This window comes from Thamnophis sirtalis, unplaced genomic scaffold (genome assembly GCF_051295495.1).
Source record: "Thamnophis sirtalis isolate CommonGarterSnake01/CBP01778 unplaced genomic scaffold, rThaSir2_p1.2 scaffold_1, whole genome shotgun sequence".
Lineage (NCBI taxonomy): Eukaryota > Metazoa > Chordata > Lepidosauria > Squamata > Natricidae > Thamnophis > Thamnophis sirtalis.
Genome location: NW_028261381.1, coordinates 118,610,821 through 118,630,282, shown reverse-complemented (window position 1 = coordinate 118,630,282; position 19,462 = coordinate 118,610,821). Strand labels below are relative to the sequence as shown.

At 33.7% G+C, this 19,462-nt stretch overlaps 1 protein-coding gene across 1 annotated transcript in view; it reads right to left on the bottom strand.

Moving 5' to 3' along the window:
* The window catches only part of DPH6 (diphthamine biosynthesis 6), a 218,798-nt gene that overhangs the window by 27,093 nt on the left and 172,243 nt on the right, over positions 1–19,462 (bottom strand). The window contains exon 14 of the mRNA XM_087723172.1: positions 11,109–11,514. Within this exon, the coding sequence (XP_087579298.1) occupies positions 11,109–11,514 (406 nt within the window). The remainder of the gene's footprint in view (positions 1–11,108; positions 11,515–19,462) is intronic.

Below are 19,462 nucleotides of genomic sequence, written 5' to 3'. Positions count from 1 at the left end.
AAGTCTCTGCCCAGGTTAATTAAAACAAAATAATAAACATTAATGTCTATTCTGATAAATAATATGCCTCAATTATTATTCTGAATAGTTGTAATTCACAGGTGAGGTTTCCAATATGATAGCTGCCCTACTGCACATTAAAAGTAACATTTCCCTTGAATGAAGTTTGCATTCATATGATTTTCTTGGCAACCATTTGGAAGTAATCTGTTAGTGCCAAAATTTTAATTTTCCTTTCCAATCTGGCCTACAGAGCTATAATCTCCCATCCAAGTATAACCCAGTAACATGTTTAGTCTTTTTTAAAGATCAGATAAAGTATGTTTATTATTCAACAGTGACTATGGTTCAGTTCATGTAATCCAGCCACACACAAAGATCTACAACATTTCAGAATGACCTAAGGATATACAAAACTTTCACACTGTTAAATCTAAATATGTTTCAGGCATATAGGATATTGCTTAGGGGACTAAAACATAATTTTAAAGGTTGTTCAAGTAGTTAAAATAAGCTTCCCAGGAGAGCATATTTGTTGTTAAGTGAGGCATTTATTACATGAATTTTGTCCCATTTTTCGACATTTATTGCCACAGTTGTTACGTGAATCACTGCAATTGTTAAGTTAGTAGCACAGTTGTTGAGAGAATCTGGGTTCCCCATTGATTTTGCTTGTCAAAGGGTTACAAAAGGGGATCACATGACCTTGGCACACAGCAATGGTCATAAATATGAGTCAGTTGCCAAATGTAAGATTTTTGATCATGTGAACATGGAAAAGTAGCAATGGTTGTAAGTATGAAAAACAGTCATGAGTCACTTTTTTCAGTGATGCTGTGACTTTGAACAATCCCTAAATAAACTGCTGTAAGTCAAGGACTATCTATATAAAGAATGATCATATAGTAACAAGAGAGTACCCAACATTGCATCTCCTGCAGTGGTTCACAGATGCATTGAAGCGCAAAAAAAAAAGACACTTTCTATGTAACATATATTCATTCAATGCAATGTTAATTTTAATTTAAAGAACAATAATTTTCACTTAAAATATTTATGTCTTAAGGTATGTGTCAAACTCAAGGCCCAGGGCCCAGATCTGGCCCATGAGGTGCTTATATCTGGCTGGTGGGGCCGCATGGAACTGCAAATGACTGGCCCACGGTGCCTTTTCCAGCAAAAATGGCAAAGGTTGCACACAGCCTTGTTGCAGGAAACCATCGCAGCCAAAAATGGAGCTCAGGAGACTGTTTTCTCTGGCAGAGTGCTCGGGCCACCAGAGGTGCTCCAGATATTAGTGACGCTGAGCTGGCCACACCCACTGTGGCCATGCCCCTTGAGGTCAAAAACATCCCTGATGTGGCCCTCAATGAAATTGAGTTTAATAGCCTGTCTTAAGGTGACCATATTTTTTACATATTATCCTTTGACAAGATATACTGAGACTTTAAAACAGTTAAGTGGATCTTCCCATGTCAGACATTAAACCTAGCTATATCAGAAAATTCATTGTAGTTTTGTTCAAGATACAGATAAATTACTAGGTTGTTTGTTCTGATCAAAATAATCTGTCCTTGCTATATCGTATTATGTGTGAGATAATAGATTGTGAACAATGAATACATTTAATGTGGGGAGGTTTTTTTTTTTGGAATATCACAGGCCACAGTGAATGGAATAATGATGAGTGGGGATAAACTTTTCTCCCTCGGTTCTTCACAAATGTACTTTTTTATAGTAGCTGACTCTATAGTGTTTTTGTACTTCCTATCTCAAATTAATGCAAATTTGTGACACTAGTTTTCACGAAGATTGAGGGGGGGACTGTATTCATTGAATCTTCAGCATTTGTAGGGGAACTGCAGCTTACAGGAATGGAAATTTTGGTCTAAGGCAGTTTATGGTAGTTTCTGATTTTCCTACCACAGATGAACTGGATTTTTTCAGTTATGATAAATATTTTCTATTCTTCACCCTAACCTACTGTAAATGAAAAGCAAAATGGGTTATGTTATAAATGGCTGAACATATCGAGCAAAAAGTAAAACAATCCTTTTATTATTTGACATTATCAGTTCCAGTATTGCCAGATTTGCTAGACTAATTCTCAATTCCATTACGTTCATCATTTCAAAGATTGAACTTTACTAGGCAAAACACACATGGCCTAACCAAAAGGATCGTTCTTAAATGTATATAGTTCAAGTAATACAGAAAAGAAGAGAACTGCTAGCATAACTTGTAGCATTTATTTCATATCAAAATTCTGCATGCATCTCTGAGTATTTTATCTCTCTAGTTTCTTTTTTCCATACTCTTTTGTAGATATGAGGACTTAATAACCCCTTGAATTTATGTGAATATTTTTCTTCTTCCAACTGTTCACACATAATGGTGCAAGGGAGTGGATGATATACATTAGGCTCACTCCAAACTCTTCTTTCATTTTATTTTCTTTGTCACATGTTGAACATTATTAGTGCTTCTCCGTAAGTATTTCTTATTTCTCATGCTTAATGCAGAATCCTGCCAATCCGGATTCTCTAAGTATACTGTGTAGCAGTAGGATGGAACCACTTCTGCTAAAAGTAGCACCAAGATTTCTGTGAAGCTGGGTGACTGAAATGCTTGGCAAGCAAATGGTTTTGGAAAATGATTCATTTGGAAAAGCAATTACCCCTTTTGAGCTTCGTTATACAATATATTACCAATATAGAGTAAAGGGAGGATGACATTTGTGAAGCTGCATGGCAAATTTGTTCTGTGGAATTTTCTTAAATCTGTCCTCAGCTAATGTGAGCAATTAAAACATAGCAGTAGAGCATTATAACTATAACATGTAATTTTAAAATGAACAATTGGTTGCCATTTGATACAGATTGTCTCATTCCATCACCCACATTTCCTTTTGCGTTCTACATTTCACTGCATTCTCATATCCCATTTCTACAGGCTATTAAGCAGTGGAAGGGAAGCTCAGTTTAAGAGCAAAGGTAATGAAACAGGTAAAATCGTACAAAAGGAAAGTTAAATAGTTTCAGAACCATTGCAAAACTTGCTGGGAGAAATTTAACACATCTCACCCTTATGAGACCAATTATGCACATTTGAGATATCTAAGGGGCATTGAGAGAAGTATCCAAAACTTTAAAAAAAATTAAACTGTGAAGATTTCATTTGTTATAGAGATCGGCCATTATTTGATTTTTGCAACATACTGTCTACAAAGCAATGAAGCAGCTTTAAAGTTGTTAAAAAATCCTGGTTTATAATCATGAGATTTAACTAAAAGTGTACTTTTAAAATTGAGTTAAGCAACAACAATCGAGTTGCCCTGCAGGCCTTATGAAAAATTAATGAAGTGGATGCAATTAATATCAAATAAACAAAACACGTAGCCTTTTTGATAGGTACAACTGTTCAACTCTACTGGGATATGTTTCTTAAAGACACTCTTATTAAACTAATTTACTTTTTAAAATTGCTTTTTAAAAATTGCTTACCTCTTCTGTTAGATTCCTTTTATCATCATGAATAAAATTATATTATTTATTTAAATTAAAGGTTACCAAATCTGTTTCAAAAAGCCCAATCCAACAAGATCATTTCTATGCATTGATTTCATGATCCTTGTCTTTCCCTGTCATTACAGTGGATGAATGTAAAGCCCTATGTGACATAATTCCAATATTAGACTGGAAGGCGCATATGCACACATTGCAGAGCTGTGTATGAAGGATGCAAGTGAAGGACTGCTTTATAATAGATTGATTTCCTGTAGATACTATACATCACTCATGAATCAGATGATGTTAATATTTAACCGGCATGATCTGAGAAAAGCTTTTACATTTTATTTACATCTAACGGAAGGCTGGTCTCCAGGAGCAGCTCCTCTACTTCAGTGATTACATATTATAAAATTGTGATGGTTGAATGATCTTTTGAATAAAGGAAGCTCTTGTGCCGCCAAAGTAGAACGTCTTATCATGTCAAATTTTACATAGTATTAACTGTGCAGAAATGGTGACTAAAAGAAATACTGAAAAAAAATTGACACAGAAAAAAAAAGTTTGATTATGAAAATAAGAAATAAATAAATAAAAGGAATAAAATCTAAATATTGTTCTAAACAAGTACTTAACAGAATCAAAAGGTGAACAAACTATAGAATATGAATGACATCAGAGAAACTCTCTAATAAGCATATCCTTCAAATTCATGCTGGAAATATGAACAAGAAGGAACATTTTTCATGTTTGGTGGATATTTTAAAAAGCCAGTTGTTGGGGACAAATACATAAACTAATTCAGAATACTACTGTAATGTACAATTGAAATCAAAGACTTTTCTTTTGGGACTAATGGATAAACATCTGGAAAAAAGTCATAGAACTTTGTTTTTATATATAACTATAGTGAGATTATTATATGCTGGAAAGGGTCAGCACTCCCAATGGAAGAATGGTTGGTGAAGATGATGGAATTTGTAGAGTTTGACTTCTTTGATTAGAGAAAAGACATATAGCTACATTTATTGCTGACCAGGAAACTCTTACAGACCTTTTGCATGAGACAGAAAAAATGAACTTTTGCTGACTAGATAACAGAAAAATGGTATGATGATTAGAACAATTTGATGATTGGTTTTGATAATTAGGAAATATTAGAGAATGAAAATGAATAATTGGGAGAATTATAAAAGAAAAGGTACTTTCTCGCAACCTGGGATATTGCAATGGTGATTTCTAAAATAATATTGCAAGCGGGATCATTTGTACATTGCTTCCATATCAGGCAACGGGTAGCAATGAAATGTTAATACTTGACTCTTGAATTGGCTTGGACTCTGTTTTTGACTGTTTTAAATTTGGTTGCTTAAGATATTGATGCACTGCTATCAGCATGAAGGCTCAGCTGCCTACACATATCTAAGATAGGTCATCTTATAGACTATGTCTCTTCAGCATTTGGAAAAGCCACTCATGCTTTCTACACTAACAATAGGGTTGTTAATATTGTCCTATAATGATAATAATAATAGTTGTTTGTACATGATTCTGGAAGAGAAAAATACATTTTCTAAATGTTTGCTTTGGAAGTTAGTCATAGAATAATAGGCATCGTGTCAAAACAGATTCCCAGCAGACTATAATTAGGGAAATTCACATTCCATCAACAATCATGAAAAACCCCTCCCAATTATGTTAATAATTCAGTATTACACTTGCAATCAGATGCATTAATATTGTGTATTCCACAAAGACCACAAATTTAAAGTGTTTTACAGGCAGAGTGGGGGCTTTTGCATAGCTCTTAAGAAGAAAGTCAATACTTTAAGAAAACCAATTTACAAAATTTAATTTGAGATAAGGTTTTCATGAAAAAATAGAATAAGGTAAAACAAGAGTTTTTCGTTGGATTATCCTTAGTAAATTAAATAATTTCATGATTTTAAAAAATTAAATCTAAATACAAAACTAGCCCTCATTATTAAAATTACTGCATGGGGATTTAGCCAATTGAAAAATCAATTAATAAAGCAAGAATAGAGAATCATAAAGTTATTTTAAATTTATCTTAAATTCAAAAACTAACAGTTCAGATGTATAAAAATATTTCGTGAATACACACACACACACACACATATACTACACACACACATACACACTCACAAGAATTTTTAGTCCATTCACTTTTGAAAAATCTGTTATTTTCCAATTCTAGTAACACAAGGATACTTTATTTAAAAAGGACACACTTAAGAAACACTTGACTATGATTCCATTATATGCAAACTACACTGAAATATATCATATTCATGAATGTAACAATAGCAACTAAAGTATGAATAAAGCAATCATGCAACAAAATAGAGTCAGACTTGTAGAACACTCTGTTTATTAGATTTCCAGTAAATAAAACGTCAAAGGTCCAAGAGATGTTACCATCTTTTGCCGAGCTAACTGACTGATTGGGGCTCATAGTTGATGATCAAGGCATATACTTTCTTCTCAATACTTTCCCTGATTAGAAAAATGGACTACATGGACTACTATTCCTCCCAAATATTCCAAGTATTGGAGTGATCTTGAGACCTATGTTTTGCAGTTCACCTGGTTCTCTTCTATTAGCTCTGACTAATCTGGATGTTGAATAAGCACTACTATTGATTTTAATTGAAAAAGAGGAAAAGGAACCATTGATTTGCAAGAGAGTCATTAGTATTGCTAATATTTTTCAGAAGACTTAAGGGGATTAAACACATGTCACATAAAAGATTGCATGGTATGATTTTCATACCAGAACTTTAGGAAAGTTCTATGCCATTTCCATATTAGCATATGAAGGTATAGTAGCCTTGCTTGCTGATACATGTCAAAGCTGATTTCAGCCCCCCTCCCTTTTTATCCTTTGGTGAAAGATCTGCTGAGCTACCTCCAGTTTTGATGGAAATCCTTATGCAAATAATGTTATAGTGAAAATAAAATCTCATGCCATACTTTGGTGTGGAAGGGATAAAGCAAGGAAACTGATAAACAGCAAGAGTGACAACATTCCAAAGGTCTTGAATAAGAATTTTTTATCAATAATTAAAATCCTTGCTTACTACCCACTCATGTAGGCTAAAGAGAGTTATTCTACTTTATGTCAATAAAAAGAGTTTGGACCACTTGGGATTTAAAAAAAAATTATAAATCAACAAAAATTATAAGTAATCAGACTTCTTAGAACGTATCAAGGCGGTGTTTTTAAAATTTCATTATGAAATGTTCCAAATGTATCAAACAAACTGGAAAATTTAAACAATCAGAATCCTTGAGTTGAAAGATCCTTCAGAGGTTATTTTTAGTCCAACTCTGTCTACTTAGTTCAGATATTGTTTTTACGTGCAGTTAAGAATTGGAGTGAAATGTGAATTGGATCACAGTCTTGGTTGTTGACTAAACATAATCACCCACACTGCACTGAAACAGTGTCTATCTATTCATTCAGTTGAGATGGCAAACGTTGAATCTTTGCTCGTTGCTCTCTTTTAATCATGGAATACTTCTGCAGCCATCCTCAGTTGTGAATCTAGTCATGTTTTTATTACATGACATTCCCTCTATGGATAGGATTAAAGTTTTCTGCTTCAGTTTGTGAAACTGTTTGCAATGTTCCTTCAAAGACAGTTTGTGCCATAGAAGATTTCACAGCAGTTCAGAGTTACAAACTACACCAGAGATTAAGCAAGTATTTCATCACATTGCCTTCTATTCTGCTGATTTCTCTACAAAGAATAGGATTAGTAATTTATATCTTTCTATATTTTTGTATAATGAGTATGAACAAGGCTTCCTAAAGTCTTAATAGCGAGAAGGTACACATGCTGAGAAATAACCTAATTTGCCTGGTTGGCATAGGGAAATCATTTGATTTATATTAATGAACTTGTAAATGAGAATATGGAAATAAATAGTCATAATTTATGCTAAAGCCTTCTAGAAGCATTAAAATATCGTATGAAGTGTATATATATGTCAGCTTAATCTAATCCTCAAGAATTTACCATACCCTGTGCTTTCAACACAAAGCCTATAATGCCCTCATTTGGTAGGTGAAATTGTTACACAGAAGTTCACCATTAGGATCATACTTGCTTTAATACAATTTTATATTTCATCTTTGGCTGACAGAAAGCTATCTTTCTCCTGTTTGAGCACAAATCTTTACCTTTCTGACATCAGTAACATTAGCTAAAATGTAATCTGTTGCAACACAGAGAGAATCCATATTTTTAGATGTTGTGTTTATGAGCTGCAATGGGCTGTTCTGATTTATTAATTTTTGGCTCAATAAACTATGAAATTCTTTTTGACAAAAAAGGGAAAATTCATGGTTTTAATTAGCAACTAATTTGAGATTTGCAACAGAATTTCTTTTTTCTTCCATTCTCAATAACTTCCGTATCTACTTAGCTAATTGTCTATTAGCCCCTACATGCAGTGAAATGATTGGACTGCTGGAATTCAATCAACTTCTGCAAGGGTAAATTTGGTTCAAAGGACAAATAAAGATACTATATATTTCTTTATTTGTTCATTACTACATTAAAATAAATCTAATGCAAACTACAGACCTTTTAATAAATGAAGATATTTGACCATGAGGAAGATTTCAATGGATAAACTAAATATGCTGTAAATATGATTTGAAATGTTATCTCTCTATTTAAGAAAAAAATGTTTTGCTTATAAATATTAGTATCACTTGCCCCATGTTTCTTGCTCTATCTATGAGATCGAGTCAGGTGCTATAATTCTAATCAAATATGTTGAGGTACTTGAATGTTCTTATTTATTAACCAGCTAAAGTCAGGTAATATAGTGGCTCAAGAAGATTTATAAGATTTTGCTGTCATTGTTAAATTATGACAGCAAAATCAGGAATTGCTTCTGATCAACACCAAACATCTAAAGTTCTGCTAGTTATGTTCTTAAGATGTTCTGAGACTACCAATCACACATTGAACAATTGACATGGATTTTCCTGTTTTACCATGAATGACTTTGGCTGATATAACATTTGACCAGCTGTTAAACACATTTTTGTTTCTTTTAAATCACTCTCTGTGCTAATCACAAAAGACTAACACAATAGAATTATAAAGTGCACTTATAAAAAATAAACAACGGAACAGTAGAACAGATTATGTATAAATGTGGTATCAAACTATTAAATGCCTAAACAAACAAGTTTTTATTTGGCACCAACACCATAGGCACACAAGTGAAGGCAGAATTTCTACAAAAACCTTCTCTAATGTTCCCTTCCAGCAAACCATGCAAATTTACTTTTGAAAAAGGTAAGCCATGTACAAGTTAGGGTATGGAAAGGAATTTCTTTACTTGTTTGACTTAAAAGTATGTGTATGTATGTATGTATGTATGTATGTATGTATGTGTGTATATATATATATATATATTCTCCAAGGTTAGCCCTACACTCTACAATACTGAAAGATTATCAAGGCATGCGCTACTGTGACAAGTTAATCACTCTGCTGGAACAATCATGGATTGGTAAACCAAGCAAAATTGGCAAAAGGCCCTCTGTGTTATTTGTGTCTTTGTTTATTTAACAAGTTTCTACCCCTGCAATAAAAATTATTCTGGTGGCTGATACAGAATTATGTGGGCTTTAAGTGACAATACTGAATATAAATATTCCTCCAAATTTTCTGCTTCTAAGATTGGGATATATAAAATTACTGGACCAAAGTTATTGTAAACACAAATTAAATAAAATTAAAGAATTTTTCTAAACCCTTTCAAAGACTCTGAAGAAGAGAACAAACAATTTAGTCTAAAAGCATATTCTATTTGTTTTTTAAAACAAACTATTGTGCAACAAATAATGGCCTGTCAGGTTATATCTTAATTCCTTCTTTCATGCACTAGCTGTGTTCATTTCATGTCACAAGTTTATTCCATCCTGTTTTTATATTTTAAATCTATTAAGCAACGTCAACTTGAATTTCCCCTGAATAATGCTGCAGGTTAGATATAAAAATAGGACGGTACAATCTTTGAGGGGTAACATTTATGTCAGTTAATTAATATGGATAGTTGAGCTTTACATCTATCTCTTTTTCATGTTTGCACATTTGGGAATTATCAGTGCCTGAGCTATATCCACAGAGTCATAATGCTCTATAGAGATTTGAAAGACAAGACACTGAAAATTGCAAAAAAAAAAAAAAAAAAAAAAAAAAAAAAATCTGCACAGAACCTGGGTACAAGGGGTTTCCCACAGCGATACTGGTTTCCAGCCTATATTCAAAAATAAATTAGTAGGGTTTTGCTAAATTACATACGTATATTCTGCATTTCCCAAGTCTGCAGTCATAGAGTAATTTAGTTCCAAAGCTGCATTCTGGACAAAAGCATACTATTTATAGTATTGGATATATATCGTATTCTGAAATACTGAGAATTTTAAAAGATTCTGTCTACATCAGCATGGGTGCTTTCCAATTATATGGATTTCAACTTCCAAAATGATCAGCAATGGCCAGACTAGCTGGGAAAACTAAGAATTTAAGTACACACATCTGGAAGAAGGCCAAGTTGGAAAAGGCTGCTTAACTTACACAAATTCTACTGATATAGTAGGTTATTTGACCCACCAGAAGTTATAATAATTTCAAAATTAATATGTGTATCATAATGCTATTATTTTTATCTTTTTTATTTTCCACACAAATCCATAAAAATCAGTTTTGGTTCAATGAGATGTTGCATGTGCGCAAATGAAACAATACATTAATACTTGTGCTGAATCCTCTTTGTTGAAGACAAATGCTTGGAATGAGCGCAGTTTGATGTCTAATTATTGCATAGGTAAAATGAATTATAACACCTAAAGATATTACAGAAGTATCTATATTATTAATCACAATTTAAAGTTACATAAACCTTATTTAAATACTATAAAACCAATAGTGGTAACATATTACTCCCATTAAGCTCTGACCCCAGCAAATTATTTGAACCATATTCAATGCCAATGTGCAATCATAGATATATACATGGTTTGGATTCCACTGAACAAGAACCTTGTTGCATAAGGATACTGGCTCATGGGATAATACAATATTATTGTACATGCAAAATCTTTTCCCCAAGACATACCTATCCAGAAAATGTCAGCAGGATGCTAACATTTTTTCAGTAACACTGATAGGAAAGCAGATATTGAGAGAGCTCATAAAATAACCTGGACAGGGCTGCAGTCTTAATGTTTGAAACACTATATTTGAGCAACATCTAAAAAAAACCTGTTGTCAAATGTGCTATTTGAAGAATTTGAAATTATAATAATAATAATAAACTTTTGGCTTTAAAAGTTCAGTTTAAATGGGATGTTTGGACCCTAGCACTGAATTCTGGAACTAAGAAAATCAACTTCAACATTTGGGTTTAAATTCTTTATTGTGTAATGTTCTTTAAGAAATGACTGGGATTATTTGGAAATTCCTAAGTAGACCACACAAAACAAAGACAAAACCACTTCATTATTTGACATTTTCCAGGGTACTTAAAATATATATGTGAAAGACTTACCTGTTTTCAGTGCTTCCCTTTTGACAATATTTGTTCGGAAAAATATTCTAAAACTTAACGGAGTTATGTCACCGTATTTTGACATCTTCTCCACAACTTGCTTAAACATTTCCACCATATCATGCAGGATTACATCTAAATTGATTGTAGAAGATGATGATGAAGTCAGAGTTAAAGATATAGTAACAGCAGTAGCACATGTTGGATAGGACTGCATAGCTTCACATCTAATTTGGCAGTTTTCCAATGACCTCATCTGTGTAAGTTTCTGCCTCTGTTGTTGTTCATCTACTACTGCAATGACATGCCACTCAATAGAAGCAGCTCTTGGAAGAAAAGGTACTACAGCCACAACTAGTTCTCCATGTATTGCAGGCATGTCATTATTTATATCTTCCTCTTTTGTCTGGAAATAAACAGACCACACAAACATTAGAAAATATCATTGTTTAAAGGTGTATACACAGTATATGTACATGCACATATAAACACATACATAGAGGGAAAAAATATAAAGATTTAACATATAAGGACTGGCAAGCTGTGCATTTCATAGTATAGATCAAACAAAAACATGTGAAATAGCATTTTATTATAGCTGAACAAAATAAGATAAAAAAGAGAAAGAGACAAAAATGTATTTCATAAGAAGAAAATAATTCAGAATTATTTTTACCGTGTTTCCCTGAAAATAGGATCTCTCCGTATAATAAGCCCAATCAGGCTTTTGAGCACATGCACTAAAATAAGTCCTCCCTCAAAATATTCCAACACAGTAGCAGCGATTAGGTGACCATGCTCACTGCCACCTGCACCTCAAAAATAATAAGATCTCCCCCAAAATAATGCCAAATACTTATTTCAGGGGTCAAAAGAAAATAAGACCCTGTCTTATTTTCGGGGAAACACAATAAACACTAATTTAATGTGGACTATATTAAATAATGATATATCTTTCTGTTACATTGTTAGAGAGTTCACAAACAGAAAGCTTATGATGGCTAGAAGTGCAAATCAGAGAGGACCATTTTGTAAACCAGATTGGATACAACCATCTAGCCAATACAAGAAATGGTCTCATGTTATTCATTATAACAAAAGAGCAAATAAAAAAATCTCAGAAACGCAAAAAACATACATACAGAACTATATTATTAACCTTTGTAGGAAGCCAATCTTCATCCTAACTAAGGCTGCTTGTTTCTAAGCCCATGACTTTCCTTGAAAATATAGAATTTCTAGAAAAAAGTGATTGCAGTCATCTGGGAACACTTATTATTGATCCAAGGTTGTTAATTTGGGGTTGCAGAATAGAATTTATGCAAGACGCTGGTGGTATAACTTAGCCTCTTCACAGAATAGTAGCACAGGGACATAAAAACTATTTCCTGTTTCCTACATCACCACAGCAGAAATTCCTTTGTGTTTATCTTCCCAGGGTGTTGATTCAGCCAGTTGTGGTGGGACTTTTCTTGTTCCAAAATCACTTTGATTTCACTGGCTCTTGATAACTGATGCTTATTTCAGTTCTTCCTCCCAGAGAAGTTTGCTATTCATATAGTATGCTTCTTTTTCATTTCCTAACTGCTCTAGAACTAATAAAGGAGTTTAAGATTAAAATAAGAGGTCCTTGGTGGTCTCTGAGCTTGTTTTCTTGCAGATGTTTCATTACCCTAACTAGGTAACGTCATTAGTACTGCTTGCTGTCAGTTGATATTCTGGTGTTTGCCTGTATGGATGGGGGCAGTCTTGGGGATTCTTTGGTTGGGCTGTTCATTGATGGCTCTTTGGCAGTTTCTTGATTGGGGTATTGCTTACTTGATTGTTGGTCTAAAGTTGACCTTGGAATTAATCTATGCTGATCTGAGTGGGGATTACTAGAACTGGTTTAGAATTCATTTCAACTACTCCCACAGTAGTATTACCAAGGAAGCTCTCAGGTTGATTTTTTTTTTGGTCATAGTTGGTGAACCTTCTTATCTCCTGCACTTGTTTCTTTTTTAAAATAGTGTTATTTTTGTTTAGTTAAGCTTTTAATTTGCTGACTAATTTCTTATAAGTTGTGATTGGTTTTGTTTTTATCTTGAATACCTTTCTAAATCCAAAGAGAAAAGAAGAGGAGAAGCAGAAGAAGTAGCCTAGACACAATTAAGAATTGATGATTGGTTCCAGACTCAGACTGCATGTTAGTAAGTGTAAAAGATTTACTTTTCTTAAACAACCACCTTGAACTTCTGGTTACAGTTTATAAGGTAAAGGTAAAAGAAGAAAATAAAAGTTGATAGGATATACCTGCCTCTCTCTGGCTCTGCAAGAAATGTTTTTGCTGAATCAACAAAGTAAGTAAAAAAATTATAGTGCACGTAATACTCTGCATTTCAGACCTGAATTCATGGCATATCAGCATTTTATTGATGACATAGTTTCTCTAGCAAAATTGAACTCTTTTCTATATCTTTTAGAATATTCCCCATTCCAGTAGATAAGAAAATTAGCTGAATTCACTCCACTGAGATAAATTAAGTTGTGTCATGATAGATTTACAACTCAAATTATTCTCATTATCCAATTCAATGCAACACATATATTCAAATGTGGCTTTTCTTAAAAAAAGCAAAATCAGAAATTTATTTGCACTAGTTGCTGTGTATCCCAATTTGTCCATAAAGATGAAATTTCTTCCAAACTCCAGAGACATTATATTTACATTTAATACCTGCATAATCCCATCTATGCTCATGAAAATGGGAAACTACCTGGTTTCTCTTCAAATTTCTCCTAGCTAAGTTTCCAAAGAACTGACCAATAAGCCTTTATTAGTGTCTACTTATGTTGGGCTCACTACTAAGAGAAGAACTGGAGGAAAAGATACAGGTAAGAGTTTGGCTTCTATCCCAGAGAGGCTGACCTAGGAAGGCAAAAAACAGAATCCCTGCTAGGATGAATTAATTCCCTTCTGTTCCCTTCTATATAATCTTAAATACAGAACTCTTTTGTCTTGCTACCCAGGAATGGTCGTTTTTGTTCTTCACAGTTACAGAGTTAAGGCAGGATTTAGCTAGCTTGCTTCCCAATGGCTTTACAATTATATCCTGATCATACTCCTTTTTCGTAACATCCCAATAAGTGAATTAAATCTTGGTTTGATAGAAAGTATGTCTCACAAAAGTTTTTAAAATTATGCCTAGCTTATTAAAAATGTCCATAGCTACAACAATAATTCTTCAAGTGAAACCTTCCATGCACTAAAAAGTTATATGTTACAGAATTGGGCCATGTTCCAACAAACTTTGTTATGTGAAGATAGTTGCATGTTTGATATCCAGTCACTCAGTTCCCAGCTAGATTTAATTCTACTAATATTAACATGCTAATTACCAATTATTGGGACAAATATTCCATGACTTACTCAAGATACATCTAGGTGATGATCTATATACTCGTTAATAGATACCAGTAATCTCCTTTCTGAATGGCCCTCAGTTTCACTCCTAGAAATCCAAATATTCATACTCCAGTTGAAACAGCAAAGCTTCTAGCAAAGACTTAATATTATCAGAATTTCTAAAAATAAATGTTTGATGGGCATCCACATTAGCACTTCTTTTCACCCTTGGAAATAATTTCTTGCATTTTCAAAAACATTAGCTTAGTTGTGTCATTGTCCCAATATATAAAATGTTACAAGAGTGACCATGCTAATTATCAACAATTATTTATAGCTAATAAGCAAACTATGTGTTGTTGTTTTGATATAAATTATTGGATTTGATCCTATCAGAAATGCATTTTAAAAAACCAAATCTCTTAAAGAAATCTCAGACACAATTTCAATAGAAAACAGCTGATTTATATGTCATCAAGATTTTCAACAATGTCTTCTTTGACATAAATGGGGACATTAAAAAATAATAACAATGTATTAATCCAGTAAGTAATTTAGGGGAGGGATGTCTCTGTAATTATTTCATGGATAGCAATTACTATTGAGGTGCTTATCTGCATCTATGCCTGCTATATTTCATTTCTCTCAACTTAATAGTTAATTCCCAGTTCATTGTACACTTGCAATTCATAATTAATGTGCTATAAATCTAATGATATAGACATTAACATGATTTGACCTAATATCAAATCATTATATTAGATTGCCCAGAAGAGATATTACAAAAAGTAGACTGGCCTAACCTAGAACCAGTGAAGAAAAGATTAAAAGTTGTTTTTCAATACACACAACTAAAAAGATTAAAAAAAAATCCAGGGAAGAAATGGTGAACCAAGGATGGCTCTGCTAAAAGTACAGACAGTCCTCAACTTACAACCACAATTGAGCCAAAATTTTTGGTTGTGAAATGAGAAATGAGTTCTGCGCCATTTTACAACCTTCTCACCACAGTTGTTAAGAGAATCATTGCAGTTGATAAATTAGTAACATGGTTCTTAAGTGAATCTGGCTCCCCCATTGATTTTGCTTGTCAGAAGTTTGTAAAAGAGGATCATATGATCTTGGGACACAACAATAGTCATAAGTGTGAACTAGGTGCCAAGTATCTGAATTCTGATCACATGATCATGGGGCTGCTACAAAGATCATATGAAAAATGGTCATAAGTCAATTTTTTTCAGTGCCGTTATCAGTCATTCCTGTTTAGACAAGGAGAGGACATAAGATTGCCCACAAGTGCTCCTGATAGTTCCTCTTGCTCCTCATGGGAACTGAAAGACTGGGCTCCACATATCTATGGCAGATTTCAAGAAGGGTGCAAGACAGTGGTAACTGGAAGGATTACATCTACCGAAGATGAGGGAAAGCCAGTTTTAGTCATCAGCACCTTTATGGATACTGGGTTCACATACTTTCTTTTCTAATAGGTTTCAAAAATTGCTTATTAACTGATTTTCATCTATTAGAAATTTTTGAGCAGACCAGGTGAGTTTCTTTCAATCCTTAGTGAAATATGTTTTAAATATTTCAAGGAATTGTTTTCCCCAATGAACAGAAAGATAGTGATTAGAACTTTAATTTTGAAAATTACAAATTGACAATGGGTCCAGATGGATTTGAAATAAGGTATGGGAATTAATTATAGGAACCCTTGCTGTGGGCAATTGGTTTTGTTTTGATTTCTCTTAAAAATACATGATAGGCGGGAACTTTGAGGATTGGATACTAAATGGAATCAGAACAAACTATAAAGATTACAATAAAAAAATACTTAATTTGATTTATTAATACAGAATGGAACAAAGTATTTTAAAATTTGATGGTATTTTTCAAACAGTGGATGCACAAACTAATGTTAAGAATGTCTGCCATTAGAGATACATACAGTCCTTGACTTATGATCACAATTGACCCCAAAATGTTAGTTAAGTCAGACAATTGTTAAGTGAATTTTGCCTCATTTTACAACCTTATTTGTCACAGTTGTTAAGTGAATCTCTGCAGCTTTTAAATTTGTAACATGGATGTACAATAAATGCTTGCCAAAAAGTAAGAAAAGGTAATCCTGGGACACTGCAAATTTCATAAATATGAATCAGTTGCCAAGCATCTGAATTTTGATCATGTGACCATGGATATGCTGTCATGTGACCATGGGTATGTTGTGTGAAAAATGGTCATAAGTCACTTTTTCGGTGCCATTGTAACTTTTAACTGGCACTAAATAAACTGTTGTAAGTCGAGGACTCCCTGTAGAATGTATTTAAAAGATGTTATTGAAGAGGAACATTTACTTGATAAGACCAAGACTAAAAGGGAATTTATAAATGATAGGCTATAAGAATTATATGGAAAAACATGCTACACTGGATAATAAACCAGCTGATATCTTAATCATTTAAATGGATATACAAACAGATACACAAACGGATATACAAATAACAAACCAAAAAAGTGATCTGGAAAACTTTCCTATATTAGATCTGAAAAGAGGCTTGTTAATGTTCTAAAGAACTTTGTGAGAAGGGAGAAATAAATAACTTCTAGGTCATTATTCGACGGATGCTCCCACTCCTATACATTACACAAACTGGGCTCTGCATATCTATAGCAGAGAAGGTGGAACAGCCCCCACCAACAGCCACCTCTTGTGAATGTCACTGAGTGCCTTCTAATCCCATGATTGTCCTTTCTCCTTATTATAATTCTTGCCTTTCTATGCTCTGATTGTGTTCCACATCTAATGGACATCTTAATGTATAGCACTTGACTGGAGCCAGATCTTCATTTCTCTTTTATTATGAAGAGTTCATTTGTAAATATGTACATTTTCTAAACCAAGGATCAGCCATCAGTGGATAGGTTGAATAGATGGCTGGCAATTCTGGAATACCCCTCCCCTCCATGCTAATTTACACAATGATCTTTTCAAAGGAATTAAAGATCCAGATTGTTAAAATGGAAATACAGAGAGCCATTGGTTAGAATGCAGCATTGCAGTCCAACTCTGCCCACTGCCAGGAGTTCGATCTTGAATGGCTCAAGGTTGATTCAGTCTTCCAAGGTTGGTAAAATGGGGATCCAGACCAGAGGTTGGTTCCTACTGGTTCAGCCAAACAGATAGTGGTATGCCGGCCTAGGTCGTAGAACCGGCAGTGACCCAGGCTGGCCATGCTTCTGAACCGATTCCCCAGTCGCCACCATCTTTTTTTTAGTTCTGCACATGAGCAAAACAATTTCCATTGAACTGTGCATGCACACACAGCGCACTTCCAGCCTGTGCACAAGCGAACCAGCAATAACACCGGCTGAAACCCACCCCTGACCCAGACTGTTGGAGGCAATATGCTACCTCTGTAAACTGTTTACAATAATTATTGTTATTGCTGATGTAAAAGAGGCTTATTTGATCAAGTTTAAAATAGATACGCTATTTCTGGTAACCCTTAATGACCTTTTGCTGATCAGATTGAACAGGCTTTAATGAGTTGTTTACAGATAAAAAAATGACATATGAGAGAAAATTTAAGAGGAGGTCACAAACGTTGTTTATTCTTGTTATGATGAAGGAAGGGATAAGTCATTTCTTTCTATATTTCTTTTTTTATTTACCATATTTTTTTCCTTGTTCTTTTCTGCACTTTCTAATTTTTCTTTTTTTAAAAAAAGTTTGTAATACTGTTTGTCTTTTTAATTACAATCTTTAATAAACATCTTCAGGATTTAAGCAAATAGGTTTTTTAACAACTCTACCAACAATGGAGCTTTACTTAAATATATAGTTCTGTATATTTCATCGAAGTATTTTGTTTCAAAATAGTCTTCCTATTTCTTAATAAACCACATAATAAGCAATGCTAGTATTAGTGACTGCAGCTTTCTTTGCCTGGGTCTCTACTGGTAACAACTTTTTTCCTAGCAATTTGCTTACACTGCAGTTCGAAATAGTAAATACTATATGCTGACTGACCTTTGAATGGAAAAATAATTACAAGTTAAAATAGTAATTTTATCTGAAGTCGATAAGGCCATAACATTCTCTCTGCCTTCAATTTACAGGCTAAATTTTCAGCCACTCTGTCGTGACTTCAAGAGGAAGGAATAATGACAGGTTACAGGCACTTTATTTCAAAATTTGCTCACAAAATTATTGACAATCATTTTCAGCGTCACACAAAAAAAGTCTCTGTTGCTTGACCCTTGTGAGCTGTTTACATGAAAAAATGCACTTACATCTATATTAACAATAGTTAAGTCTAATTCCCCATCAAAACTTACAGCAATTTCTTTAGCATGCTTGTGCTTGATATCAGAACAAAAATAGGGATAATTTGCCTCAAATTGCAGTCACTTCAGTCATAATAAAATCTCACTGAGTACTGTTTGCTTTCAGCATTCTCATTAGGCAAGCTGGGGCTATTATTAAGGTACAACCACATAACTGTTATATTAGCACTTAAAGTATAGCATAGTAGCCCCCTCCAGGAGATGAATTCTAACCTTGTCAATATAATTCTACTTCCAATGCTACAGAACAGTTTGAAAAACTGAATACTGAAGCTTTATGTTAGGGGAAAAAAAAGTCATGCTCATTCAGGCTTAAAGGCCACTTGGTTGGCCCAAGGTGCTGAGGTAAGGTTGGAAAAAAGCTCCCTCAGATCAAGTCAAGCATTGAGACCAAACTTCCTATTTTCTTGTACTTGTCTTAGGCTGTTAAATCAATTACCCTGTATTTCTGCCTGCCTTCAGCTCTCATTTAGAATAAGGGAAAGAATAAAAGGCCAAGACAAAATTACAATTTCAAAGTTAACAAATGATCATCATTCCAAGTGAAAGACTATGTACCATGTAGCCACATATTCATATAACCTCACATTTTAGAGCCTTCAACCTTTAAAAGATGTGTTTT